Here is a 15024-nt window from a genome sequence, read left to right as displayed (position 1 = left end):
GTTGAATGCCAGCACCCACTTCAATGATAGCGCTGTGAACGCATAATCTGTCTTAAATTATGGTTATGTGTCTAATCTGCCCGTCGTTTATCAATGACTTGTTTGCAGTCAACATTGTCGAAACGGATTGTTTTTTAATCGCTTAATTTCCGTTTGATAGCATTTTGAAAAGCCCCTGTTTCCAAGGAAAATATAAAGATTACGTGATAAAAGGCATTTACTGGAATATTCTGGAATACACAAAAACGTTGTAATTTTTCGGCCTATTTATGAATCGTTTTCAAATAAACGCTAGATTATCGATAGTATATGTGTACTTATGCACGCTATAGAAGCGGGCTGAAATATCGATTATCTCATTTCCTGATCGCTCGCACAGCCACACAGTCACACACACACATAGGGCAAACGCTTATATCTCTGTGAAAATAGCTCTGATTATCCTAAGACTGGTCAAATAGATTCCTTACCTTAGATCAGATGTTATCCAAAAAGATTATTCCAATTCCTGATCGCCATTCCAAATATCGATCACACTTATTGATTACAGTGTTGGGTACTGTAAATACATAATCCACGCGTTTTCCGGGCCGGCGAGCACAATGGATTCTTCAGTTGGCTTGACGGAATAGTAAAATTAGGAAACTGGCCACCCCCCCTTCGACAGTGTAAAGTAATGGGGTGCAGTTACACAGGGAGAGACGATAGGGGGCGGTATCTTCCCAATTGAGCTCAGAGAGACTCTGCAGCACTAACCCGAGGCTCGATTGATGAAATATGAATTCAAATCGCCAATAAAAAAAAAATACGACAAACAAACGCTATATAGCGTCGGGGGCACTCAAAGGTCGGCATGAACTAACAACAAAACACGTCCGTGGCACTCAAAGTGTTAAGAGGTTTAATGTTTTTTTTATAATTCTTTTTGTAGCCAAGAGTAAAGACCATAACCCTATCAAAACAGTAGTCAAAGTGTATATTTTTTACCGAAAATACGATTATTTTGGAAAAATGCTAACTATATCTCTTATCGTAAAACCACAAGGAAATGACTAAATCCAGATTCAACCCTGCCATTGGAAAGAGGAGCCTTTTCCCTATCCATAGATGTATGATTTGGCCATAATAAGGTCAAGGTCAAGTTCAAGGTCAAATATGAATTTATAATTAAAATCGATTATCATTTATTACTGTATTTACAAATCCTTCTGTTTAATCATCTTCCCTTTATTAATTTGCTTAGATTTCTTTGTACACTTGATCTCAATAAGGTGATGAATGAGCTCAGTGAGCGAGCTCGGCTTGCTCACAATGGTAACATGGTGTTATTCACCAGCACAGATGCAAAAATAAATCATAATTTATATTCTCTCTGTAATTTTTTCATTACAATTTACTCAAGCCTAGTAACAGACACAATATTTCTGACACTGGAAATACATACCCCCAGGTCCCTAGATGTTCCTAGATACCAAGAACATGCAAATTGGCCTTGTAGGAGGAATCTTCCATTTACTTAGGCATGTACCTTTAGGCGAGATTTCTGAAAATAGGGCTACAGCTTAACAGGTTAAAGATTAAATAATATTATTAATATCAATTGTAAACAAGAACTGGACCTAGAATGTAACCTTGTGGAACCCCCTTAGTTATGGTAAAGGTTCCCAAGTTCACTGACTGCTGCCGAGCAGACCCATGCATAAGCACTTGAATTAAAACCAACATTACTTGAATTATGTAAAAGAAATGATCAACAGTGTCAAATGCCTTGGAGAGGTCCACAGACATGGCACCCAAGGCATTAACAATGTCATTCACAACCAAAATGATGCAGAAACAGGGCTGTGCATAATAGACCTGGACCCGGATTGATGCTCAGAACAGAGTTTGTACTGAGAAATTCCTTGAGTTGACAATTTACTCTTTTAGAATTTTAGCTAAGCAAGACAATTTGGATATTGGTCTATAATTATTTGGATCACTCGTATCTTCATCCTTTTGCAAGGGGAGGACATGAGCAGTTTTCCAAACTCTAGGAACTACACCAGTAGCTATAGAACGGTTACAAATGTGAGTTATTTGCTCAGCAATTGGTAGGGCAGAAAGATGAAGAAGAAAGGGTCCAAATTGTCTTCACCAGTAGATTTCTTAATATCAATGGTTTTAAGAGTGCAATACCCTTTGATTTTAATGATCCATTCTATTAAAAAGAATAACTGAATTTAACTGAAACTGAACATTTTAACTGAATTTAAACTGAAACAGAAAATAACAATATATTTTTAATAAAAATAAAAATAATTATAATATATATATATATATTTTTGTGGTTGGGGGGGGGGGTTGAATATTTGAATATTCGATCTTAAGAACCAGCGATTTTCGAATAGCACTTTTGCTAGAAAGTCCCATCCCTATAAGATACATTGTGATTATGATTAGTAAATGGATAGTCAATGTTAGTAACTAGGGGGGGATCCAATATTCTCATCCTAAAAAATCAGGCCAGCTGCTGCAACGTGTCTATTGAAGGCAGAACAGATCTCACTATGATCGCATATTAGGCAAATCAGCAAACTTGACATGAGTTTTACCCCCCTTCCAATATCCCTTTAACTCATTCAGCGCCGGGGATTAGCCGGGTCCCGCACCGGGTCCCCCGCTTTAAAGATAGGAGTGCGTCACCTTGTTTGTAGAGCTATATCTATATTCTATATTATAGCTATGGAGACAATACTATAGTCATTTGACACTGACTTCCTTCCGTCCAAGATGCAAAAAAGAGATAATTTTTTCATGCATACGTTCACTCGCTATCCCGTGGTGAATATAAGTATAATTTCAGAGTGATCTGCGATAATTCCTGGGAAGCGAGTAATAGGGCCCAACGTGAATTCTACTATAAGCATTGGCGTTTCATCCCTGGACACGCTACTATTTCCAAATCAACTGTATATAATAGGTATTATGTTTCATCATGAATGCATGAAGGCGGGGGGGGGTGTCATTTCTGATGCTTTGATTGCCAGTAACGGCATTCGTTATGAACACCACACATACGCCGATCAGCTGGATCGGAATGAAAACATTACAGGATCAAGCTGGAATTGACGTCAGATAGTCCTTACCTGAGGTCGGGGGTAATCCAAAAAGAATATTCCAATTGTTTGATTGCCATCTGGTCCACGACATAATCCACCACAACACATGCATCGGGGGCATTTGACGTGATTCTAATGCGACCGAGTGAACCTCTAGGCTTCCCTGTACTAAAAAACTGTGCCCGGAGCGGTTTAAACGTAACACATGGTCTGGAACAGGGTTTACTGCACTCTCGATACTGCCACCTGGGAGGATCTGGCCGGTACTGCACCCTCTGCGTTCCAGTATGCCTTTCAACAGCAACATACAGGTCCATGACATTGAATAGAATATATATATAATATATATAAAAAAAAAAAAAAGGGAAAACGGACCAAATAACGTATAAATATACGTGGTTGGCGTTCAACGGTTGGCGGCCAATCACGTATATAAATGTTGTTGGCGGGGAATGAGTTAAATACGAAAGAAGGATGTATTATATTTTATAATATTATTTCTGACCTTCATATAACACCACAGCATTAAACTGGGCAAGTTTAATAACACTTTCACTGTGCCGACCCAATATCCAAGAAAAATTACTTGCATCATTATTACCTGTAGCTTTCATTTACTTCACTTACTTTAAATTGCATTTACTCTATTATTGTCATACATATCACTGGGACCTTTCCTGCTCTGACTATAGTCTGGTAACTATGAATGTTTTTTAGGTTTTTTTTTACAAAGTGTGGGACTTCCTGGGGCCTGAACTCCAATCTCAGCTGAGCCCACAAGACGTCACATGCCAGCCTATTATCACCCCGTAAATCTATGTAGATCTCAATAAACTTCTCTTTCATTCTACCTAATTGTGCTAATATTGATGTGGACTGCCATTAAATGTAGAAAATAGGGAACCTGCCTTCTCCTGAAAAAAAAGCGACTGGCAAAGAAATAACGAATTAGTTTCGAGGGAGAGTTGCGACTACTACACATGTGGAGGGAAATGTATGTTGTGCTAAGGTTGTACAAAAAGAAAAAACAGTACTCAGCCAAAGCAATGGAATAATAGTGCAATTTTAATGATGTTAGATAAAAGTGATTTTATTTTTAGCCACGGGTCACTCACAGTCTCGTTTGAATCGAAGGCTTTGTTTTGATAGATTTCCCATGACTCCTGTGGTAAATCTAGAACATGGCTGCCATATGAGAGCCACAGAGTTCAGACACCGAGGCTGCCATTGATTACATTACCACTCTCCCCTCCCCCTCCCGCCACCGGCTCAATGGTACTGAGTATATTAATATTGACTGCCAATATGCCTCCAAGGCTTCCCTATTGGACTGGGTGATTGAAAAGGCAGAGAACGCAATTCATCCACCGCTAAACGTATGTTTAATAGGGTAATTATGTGGCCAACACATGAAAATAAAACAGCCACAAGAAGGGCAAGAACCTAGTTGATGGTATCTGCGCTATATTGAACTGGCCATCGTTACTGTGGTTAAATAATGAATTATGTTATTCAAAGCCGGGCTAGCTATGGAATAAAGCTTGGATGTCAAATAATGTAGCGTTTTTCTTGATTCAACACGACAATTATTAGATGGAAGTTCATCAGAAACAGAACATACTGTTTTAGATATCGGCGTAACTGCGGTGGTTATTAACTCATTTTCACTTGGTATATCATAGAACTGGGAGTTTCAAAGTGATATTTCTCTTTGGTAGAACATTTCCATTCTTTAGTACGACTCCACAGGAGGTCATGAGCAGTCCGCCTCTAACAGCAGCTGGCCTCTGGCTTTTCCCCCGTGTGTCAATATACATAATTACAAGCAGGCAAAAATCACGACTTGAAAACTAGGACCCTGGATACAACGATTTTACCTTGGTGTATTTTGCCATTTTTGCAAATGTTTTAATGTGGGATCTCTGGTGACAAATATTTTTGCGGTTTTAAGTCTTCATTCTAGATTTGTTTTTGAAAAACAAATGCTAGTGTTACAATAGTTGGTGGTAGTGTTGGCTATTGGTGGTTAGTGGTAAATGTTAGTGGTAGTGTTGGCTAGTGGTGGCTAGTGGTAAATGTTAGTGGTACAGTAGTCACTCAACAACAACAGGTCCCGACAGGTATTGGCAGTTGATTAGTCATGAACTCACCAAGGTGAAATTTTAAGTCTGCCGCTCACTGCTCAAAGGACAAGTCCCGTCATCATTCCCCCATGGTACTTTGTTCCCAGCACACTCACCACTGGTGACAGACTAATAAAAACGGGAAACACTTCATTCACCAAATACCGAGAACGTGCAGGTATTCATCTTGGCAACAGCAATGCAGAGATATACTAACAACTAACAGGATTCACACAGTATGGTCATCTGTACAGTATCATATGGTGTGCAACAGGGATGCTAACAGACAGGCAGACTGTATGGTACATACGACTCTGATATTTAGTACTGTGTACGTCAGGTTCTAATTAGATTGTGGCTGGGGAGGGAAGTGACCGGCGCAGTAAGTATGTCCAGGAATGCAAAAACCAGTGTACCATGAGAGGTGGTCATACTGTACCAGCATGCAGAGAAGACGGACACCCTTATTCTTACGGCCTCGCAAGGTCAGCGCCCCATTCATTGTCTATGGAATTCTTAAAATGGGTGGCATTCCCCTTTAACTCATTGAGTGCCACGGCCCTTCCAGGAAATTATGGCTAGATGGCCACCGCTTTAATCAATGGGAGGACAGGGATATTTGCGAGTGCTTAAAATATATCTTAAATTATGGCTATGGGTCTAATACACACGTCGCTTATCAATGAGTTGCTTGCAGTCAACATGTACAAAACGGATTGTTTTTTCATCGGTACATTTCCGTTTTATACCTTTTTGAATACGAGTATAGTTTTGGTGATTTCTAGTCATTCCAGAGAAAGACGAGATAATATTCCTTTAGTGGAATACACAAAACACGTTGTAATTTTTCGGCTGATTTATGAATCGTTTTCAAATAAACGCTAGCTTATCGATAGTATATGTGTCCTCATGCACGATACAGAGGCGGGCTGAAAAATCGCTTATCCGTGCATTGGTCGGCGCCAACGGCACGCACACACACACACACATGCGCGCGCGCTCCGATGGCGGTGAAAGGAACATCTGATTAACCCAAGATTCGTAACATAAATTCCTTACCTCACATCTGATGTCCTGCAAAAAGATTAATCCTATTCCTGATCGCCATTCCAAATATTGATCGCGTTTATTGATCCAACGTTATATATCCAAAACACATAATCCACGCTGCTCCCAGTCTCCCCAGTCAATGTTGTATAACGATACTGCATGCCCGAGAAGGAAAACCTGGACCGGACTTTTTTATGTGATGCACATCCCCAGCCAATCCAATCCAATGATGTGCAATACCATCCGGGAGACAATAGGTGGCGGTATTTGCCCTTTTGCAAGCTCAGACCCATTCCCAATGATAACGTAATAAAAGAAATAACGATTAAAACCAGACTATCGTCGTGATTGGCGCTCAAGCGTCGGCGAGTTAACCCGACTATCATTGTGACTGGCGTCCAATGAGTTAAGCACCAACTCCAATCCCGAGTTGAAAGCAAAGCACAGAAAGTTTTCCGCTGCTCTAGCGGGATGAGATTGGAGCCAACAGCCTGTCCTACTGTATATGATCAGGGTCGACAGGGTGAGTTTTGTCTCACATGGTCCTTTCTCGTACGTGTGTGTGTGTGTGTGTGTGTGTTAGGGCTGTCTTAAATACTTCGAAGCTTCGAAGCTTAGTTCGATGGCACAAGCTTTGAACATAAAAAAAGTGAAGTAAAAAAAATATATATATATATATATATTTTTTTGTAAATTTTTTTTAAAATTCTTTTTTTACTTCGCTTTGTGTGTGTGTGTGTGTGTGTGTGTGTGTGTGTGTGTGTGTGTGTGTGTGTGTATGTGTGTGTGTGTGTGTGTGTGTGTGTGTGTGTGTGTGTGTGCATGGGGCCATTGGGTGGGGCCGGGGGACAAATACACTGGAGGAAAGTAACCCAGCTCAGCACTGCCCAAATTATATCATCACTATTGCCTGTTTGAAGGATATCATCCTCAAACACATATACACCTACATGCCTTGTAGAATTCCACACATAAGAAAGAAAGATACTGGGATGAATAAACAAAATAGGAAATAAAATGTAGAAATGCATGCAATACATAAATAAATATGAATCTCTATATATGAAATAGAACATTTAGATAAGGTGCTACTGAGATGTTTTGGTGAGTTCTTTGTTTTTTTGTGGAAGTAGCCCTTCTTAAAAATGCATGAACATTCACTGATAATTGGTCTGACTGTAGTGGAGTCTACAAGGTCTACATTGCCGGACCATGTAGAATCCGGACCTTGTAGACTGACATAATTCTGTGCATAGTTTAGTCTACACAGACCATATTTCAAATAATCAAAATCTTACTTCATTCATTCATCTTAAACATTCTTGATTTGGGGGATTGGTAGTTCCCATGAAATCTGAAGTTGTTCAAACGACAACAGCGATCCACCTTGAATTAAATCACACAGCCGAGTGAAACCTTGTTGGCTGCGTCACAGTCACGAAAGGGGCTACTTAATTCATTAATCCAATCCACTTTATTTATAGAGCACATTTAAAAACAACAAAGTTTACCAAAGTGCTGTACAAGTCTCACAACATAAGACAAATAAATAAATATATATATATATATATATATATATATATATATATAAATTCTTTTTTTTTATTTTTTATTTTTCGAAGCTTCAAATTAAAATCGAAGCTCGGCCCCGAAGCTTCGATTGCCAAAAAAAGCTTTGAAGGCAGCCCTAGTGTGTGTGTGTGTGTGTGTGTGTGTGTGTGTGTGTGTGTGTGTGTGTGCGCATGCGTGTGCGTGCGAGAGCTTTCACATGAGACGAGTCTGTAAACCGGGTCAGCCGGGGTTAATCCACACAGATTACGCACAACATTTAGTAGCGCCTCCTCCTTCCTCTGCGCAGCCACCCTCCACCCGTCCTATCCCACCCCCTCCTCCGCTACCTCACCCACATACATTTCAGCGGGAGACGGGGCAGCAGGAACATTTTCGGGTGCAGGAGAATAATCGGGTCCATCTCTCTGCTACCCTACACTGTCCCCCATCCATCTCTCTGCTACCCTATACTGTCCCCCATCCATCTCTCTGCTACCCTATACTGTCCCCCATCCATCTCTCTGCTACCCTATACTGTCCCCCCATCTCTCTGCTACCCTACACTGTCCCCCCATCTCTCTGCTACCCTACACTGTCCCCCCATCTCTCTGCTACCCTACACTGTCCCCATCTCTCTGCTACCCTACACTGTCCCCCCATCTCTCTGCTACCCTACACTGTCCCCATCTCTCTGCTACCCTATACTGTCCCCCATCTCTCTGCTACCCTATACTGTCCCCCATCCATCTCTCTGCTACCCTATACTGTCCCCCCATCTCTCTGCTACCCTATACTGTCCCCCCATCTCTCTGCTACCCTATACTGTCCCCCATCTCTCTGCTACCCTATACTGTCCCCCATCTCTCTGCTACCCTACACTGTCCCCCATCTCTCTGCTACCCTACACTGTCCCCCATCTCTCTGCTACCCTACACTGTCCCCCATCTCTCTGCTACCCTACACTGTCCCCCATCTCTCTGCTACCCTACACTGTCCCCCATCTCTCTGCTACCCTACACTGTCCCCCATCCATCTCTCTGCTACCCTACACTGTCCCCCATCCATCTCTCTGCTACCCTACACTGTCCCCCATCTCTCTGCTACCCTACACTGTCCCCCATCTCTCTGCTACCCTACACTGTCCCCCATCTCTCTGCTACCCTATACTGTCCCCCATCTCTCTGCTACCATATACTGTCCCCCCCATCTCTCTGCTACCCTACACTGTCCCCCATCTCTCTGCTACCCTACACTGTCCCCCATCTCTCTGCTACCCTACACTGTCCCCCATCTCTCTGCTACCCTACACTGTCCCCCATCTCTCTGCTACCCTACACTGTCCCCCCATCTCTCTGCTACCCTACACTGTCCCCCATCTCTCTGCTACCCTATACTGTCCCCATCTCTCTGCTACCCTACACTGTCCCCCCATCTCTCTGCTACCCTACACTGTCCCCCATCTCTCTGCTACCCTACACTGTCCCCATCTCTCTGCTACCCTACACTGTCCCCCCATCTCTCTGCTACCCTATACTGTGCCCCATCCATCTCGTTGCTACCCTATACTGTCCCCCATCTCTCTGCTACCCTACACTGTCCCCCATCCATCTCTCTGCTACCCTATACTGTCCCCCATCTCTCTGCTACCCTATACTGTCCCCCATCCATCTATCTGCTACCCTATACTGTCCCCCATCCATCTCTCTGCTACCCTACACTGTCCCCATCTCTCTGCTACCCTATACTGTCCCCCCATCTCTCTGCTACCCTACACTGTCCCCCCATCTATCTGCTACCCTACACTGTCCCCCATCCATCTCTCTGCTACCCTATACTGTCCCCCCATCTCTCTGCTACCCTACACTGTCCCCCCCCATCTCTCTGCTACCCTACACTGTCCCCCCATCTCTCTGCTACCCTATACTGTCCCCCATCTCTCTGCTACCCTACACTGTCCCCCATCCATCTCTCTGCTACCCTACACTGTCCCCCATCCATCTCTCTGCTACCCTACACTGTCCCCCATCTCTCTGCTACCCTACACTGTCCCCCATCTCTCTGCTACCCTATACTGTCCCCCCATCTCTCTGCTACCCTACACTGTCCCCCCCATCTCTCTGCTACCCTACACTGTCCCCCATCTCTCTGCTACCCTACACTGTCCCCCATCCATCTCTCTGCTACCCTACACTGTCCCCCCATCTCTCTGCTACCCTACACTGTCCCCCATCTCTCTGCTACCCTACACTGTCCCCCCATCCATCTCTCTGCTACCCTATACTGTCCCCCATCCATCTCTCTGCTACCCTACACTGTCCCCCATCTCTCTGCTACCCTATACTGTCCCCCATCCATCTCTCTGCTACCCTACACTGTCCCCCATCTCTCTGCTACCCTACACTGTCCCCCATCCATCTCTCTGCTACCCTATACTGTCCCCCCATCTCTCTGCTACCCTATACTGTCCCCCATCCATCTCTCTGCTACCCTACACTGTCCCCCATCTCTCTGCTACCCTATACTGTCCCCCATCCATCTCTCTGCTACCCTACACTGTCCCCCATCTCTCTGCTACCCTACACTGTCCCCCATCCATCTCTCTGCTACCCTATACTGTCCCCCCATCTCTCTGCTACCCTATACTGTCCCCCCGTCTCTCTGCCTGGTCTCTCCACACGCTGCCTAATGGAGGCCTGTTAAAAATGTCCTGGTCCCCGAACAGCCGATTCCTCATTCCTTCATAGGAATGTACAGTACACGCCAATGTGATGCTGTTAATGTACCAGCTGACAGAATACATTAAGTGGATGCCCGATATATAAAAGTACTAAAATAATTGACTTACTGTAATAACCTCATATTACTTGACTTGTTACTTAACGGGGTGCAAACAATGATGATTTATGTTGCACATAATCATGAACTCTCTCTGAAGAGTTTTGCACACATTCATTTAGTTTGACAGTTATTGGGAGTAAATGAGTTCAAATATGTCCACCAGTGATGTCATCAGGGACATTGGATTCTTGTGTTAAACGCATCATGAAATGGTATAGATGAAAATTTATGTGTGCAAAACTGCTTAGAGTTTTTGGATGTGCGTGAGATTATGTGCAAAATAAATCAGCATTGTTTTTTGGTGAAGTGCCCCTTTAACCATTAGCTGGTATCCAGCACCCAGAATCGCCCACCTCTGCCCTGTACCAAAATGTCTATATTAATTCTATGAGTCAATAGGATTAATCCACTGAATGAGGCAATCATTGCCTGAATTTAATCATCAAATTAATAGGCCTTTTGATAAAGGGCAGGGTGCCGGCTCCAGGCTACTTAACCATAACTGGACATGACACTCTCTTGTCTTAAAGGGATAGTTCCGGTTCTTAGGGAGCTTATACTTGATTCATCATTAACCCTTTCACTACCACACTATAGAAGGTTAACCCTTTCACTACCACTATACAGGCGGTTAACACTTTATAGTGTGGTAGTGAAAGCGTTAACCTTCTGTTCGAGCCCCGCTCTCCACATTGCTTTCAGTTTAGCTGGTGGTCTACAGTAATACACATTGGCCGTATTACGGGGAGGGAAACTGAAGGGTGGGATCGGGCATTGTGGACAGCGACTCCTACAGGTCGGTTGGTGCGCCTGCGCAGTAGAATCAAGAAGCGACGGGGGCGGGGCCCCTCCAAAAGCCCAGACCCCCGACACTGAAAGATCGCGCCGCGCAGGTGAAAAGATGCGACGGCTGTTACCTCGAGTATCGGAGGGGACTCGTGCTATGTATGACTTAGTCCACATTGCAGCCGGCTTGTGGGAGGCAAGAAACAACGTTCGAAGACAGGGGAGGGTTGAATTGGACGATATGAAAATTGGGATGGGAGAAAAATAGAAAATGGGAGAAAAAGTGGATCAAAAAACAAAAAAAACAAAAAGAAATATGATGTACACTGGAAAACTGTTAGAGTAAGGAGCTAGCTAATGGTTTTCAGGTAAATTACTTTTATCCCCAATGTATTGCACTAGCATTACTAACAATTGCTCAGCTTCTAATATATCAATAACAAAATATATGAATGAATGAATGCATGTATATAGTGCTTTTTTCTAGACAGACTCGAAGGTGGGATTAGGTGGGATTAGGTGGGCTTGGTGTCAGAGACCTGATTGGGAATTTGGCCAGGAACGTCTGGGAACTCTTTGCGATAGACGCCCTGGTTTCTTTACCAAATTTTGTCTGGAGCTGGGTTTAACGTCTCATCCGAAGGACTGCTCCAAGTGGTCCGTGGGTGGACCGAAATAACTCATCCACAAGTCACTTGTTTATTTCATTGTGTTTATCTTTCATTGAACCTGGCGGGTGAATAAACAATGAATTCTCATTCGCTCGTGATAAATGGAACCTTACTTTCTCCGCAGCCTATCGGAGCTCTGAATCCCAAGCGTGCAGTGTTCTACGCCGACCGCTACGAGACGTGTGAGGACGACCAGACGCCACCTTGTCACTACACCTCCCACTACTCCACCGCTACCTCCACCATGCTGTGGCTCGTCAGGATAGTGAGTAACGCCAACCTCTACAGACCTACTGCACGCATTCCCGTGGTGGAAAGTAACTAAGTATTTTTACTCAAGTACTGTACTTAAGTACACTTTCGAGCTAACTGTACTTTACGTGAGTGTTTTCATTTTAGGGAACTTTATACTTTTATTCCGTTACATTTCACTGGAAATATTGTACCTTTTACTCCACTACATTTATCTGAACCCATCAGTTACTAGTTACTTTGAAGAAATAGATTTTGCGGCGGCTAGGTGGTGCAGTGGGCAAGGCGCTCACCACCAATGCAGGAGACGCTGGGTTCGAGCCCAGCTCTCCACATTGCTATCAGCTTGGCTGGTTGTTCATACTAATACAATTGGCAGTATTAGGGGGTGGGAAGCTGATGGGTGGGGATCGGACGTTGTGGACAGCGACTCCTACAGGTCGGTTGGTGCGCCTGCGCAGCAGAATCAGGAAGCGACGGGGGCGGCGTGCCCTCCCACGCAGACCCCCGACGCTGAGAGATCGCGCTGCTTCCTCGAGTACCGGAGGGGACACGTGATGTAAGGCTTAGTCCACATTGCAGCCGGCTTGTGGGAGGCATGGCCTAACAGCGTTCGAGACAGGGGAGGGTAGAATTGGACGATACGAAATTGGGATGGGAGAAAAATAGAAAATGGGAGAAAAAGTAGATAAAAAAAGAAATAATAATTTTGCATAGATTTTTACTTTTACCAGAGTACTCATTTATCTGGGTATTTTTACTTAAGTAAAGGAACTGTGTACCACTGACTGGTCTGGCCTGCCTCGATGAACGGGAACAAACCGATAGAAAAACCACGGCCTGAGAACGCCTGTCATTCCCGAGTCTGCGTCGGCTTGATTGTCTCTTGTCATACTCGATGATGACGTTCCTCCTGTGGTCTGTTTTGGCTGACAACATGTTAATGCTCGCCCTCCTCCACAGGATACAGATCAACGTCTCAATTTGATTGGCTCCCGAGTTCTGCCAGAACAGGCTCAGCGAGAGCGTTTCACAGGCCAGTAAACTGGCATATGCGGACTAAATAAAGAGTGGCTGCGTGATGATTTACAGAAAGGCTGCTGTTCCACGTTTATGTGTTTCAGCAGACAGCCCCGTAGAGCACCCTTGAGACGTGTCAATCAAGGTTACTGAGCACTGTCCTCGTTTACTCTGCAAGGAGAAGGAGAAGGAGAAGGAGGAGGAGACACGTATGCTCTCTCTCCCCCCCCCCCCCCCTCCCCCCCAAGGCAGGCCCGTACAGCCCAGCACAGACTCCTGGGGTTGGGGCAACATTTTTGATTTGGAAGTAAAGCGTATTAATTTGAAAGAGCTTGATGGGGGGACTTTGTACCCCCATCCCCTCATTAGCAGAAGTGGCTGATGAATTGTGAGAGTTCCCCTGACAGCGGTTAGACCCGCCTTCGCGGGGTTACTCCCACAATCCCTTTCTTCCTCCTGGTGAGTGATCCGTCTGCTCCGGCCCGCCGTGCGCCCGCCGTCTCGGGCTGAGAACGACCAAATATGAGCCAATTACCACCATCGCTCGCTGGATCCGGGGAACAGCGCTAATTAATTCCCCCTCAGGCATGGCTACAGTAAATGAGTGAGGGATCTCCTGTTGACATGCCTTAGTCTGGCACAGGAAGGAATAACAAAAGACATAACGCTGCAAATTACTCCTATTTTCCTCTTTCGGTCAGCCACGAACCGTAGAACAGTAACCCTGTCAGTTAAAACCAAAACAGAAGCCCAGAACTTGTGTTTTGATTACGGGCACATCATCATCGAACAGATGTCAAAAGTGTGGTGAAGAAAATGGTAACTTTAGAGGGGAAAATCCACCCCTACCGTATAGCACTTCAGTGTCGTCATGAATCTACCGCTAGACATTTCCTGTCGTGTTTGTGTTTCCCTCCCAGGAGCCCTTCACCACCTTCTTCCTCAGTGCCAACGACAACAAGTTTGACCACCCCGACCGCACCTTCTCAGCCATCACCCGCTCCTGGAGGAACTGCCAGCGGGACACCTCCGACGTCAAGGTGAGAACTGGAACAGACGGGCTACAGAGCACTGCGATACCGTGCGAGCAGCGTAAGACCCGGAGCGGATAGAGAGAGAGGACCTATCTCTCTGTTGTATCATGCTTATTTTCTTCTGTAAACCTAAGGCGGCTTTCGCAGGGTTTTGATGATGTCTGCCGTGGATATTAGCGTTGTTTTGAGTGTTCGTCCTCGTGACAGGTGGTATGCCAGGTCTCATGCATCCAAACCAGAAACATTTTCAAACATGCAGGCGGTGGCCATTTTCTAAGATGTACCTGCCAAGTGACAACGCAAACGCGAAGAATTTAGATTAGAATCGGGGGCATGGCCGCTCTGTCAATGCAAGTTCTAAGATCTGTGCAGTATCTTCTAGTCCACTTACATCTGATTCCCCTCTTACCATCGATGTCAATAAAGATGAAGATGAGTGAGGATAATAATTGCCAGTAGTAGGCCTCTAACCAAAAGGAAGCGAAAACAGAAAGCAAGAGATTAAAATAGCTCCGTGGTGAACGTGGAGATTTTAAAAAGCCTTCAAAGCCCTTTTCCTTCTCTAGATCCCAGCCCCCTCTTCAGTTTGTTTAGTTGA

At 44.5% G+C, this 15024-nt stretch overlaps 1 protein-coding gene across 1 annotated transcript in view; it reads left to right on the top strand.

The window, feature by feature from the left end:
- LOC311247950 (neurobeachin-like) overlaps nt 1-15024 on the top strand; it is a gene marked incomplete at both ends in the record, with an annotated part of 73139 nt that overhangs the window by 42897 nt on the left and 15218 nt on the right. Inside the window, 2 exons of the mRNA XM_084338926.1 lie at nt 12245-12385; nt 14313-14432. Coding sequence (XP_084195052.1) covers nt 12245-12385; nt 14313-14432 — 261 coding nt within the window. The remainder of the gene's footprint in view (nt 1-12244; nt 12386-14312; nt 14433-15024) is intronic.

Source organism: Notolepis coatsorum (assembly GCF_963971535.1).
Source record: "Notolepis coatsorum genome assembly, contig: SCAFFOLD_698, whole genome shotgun sequence".
In the NCBI taxonomy this organism is placed as follows: domain Eukaryota; kingdom Metazoa; phylum Chordata; class Actinopteri; order Aulopiformes; family Paralepididae; genus Notolepis; species Notolepis coatsorum.
Note: the sequence above shows the minus strand (reverse complement) of the source record. Positions and strands in the feature narration are given on the sequence as shown.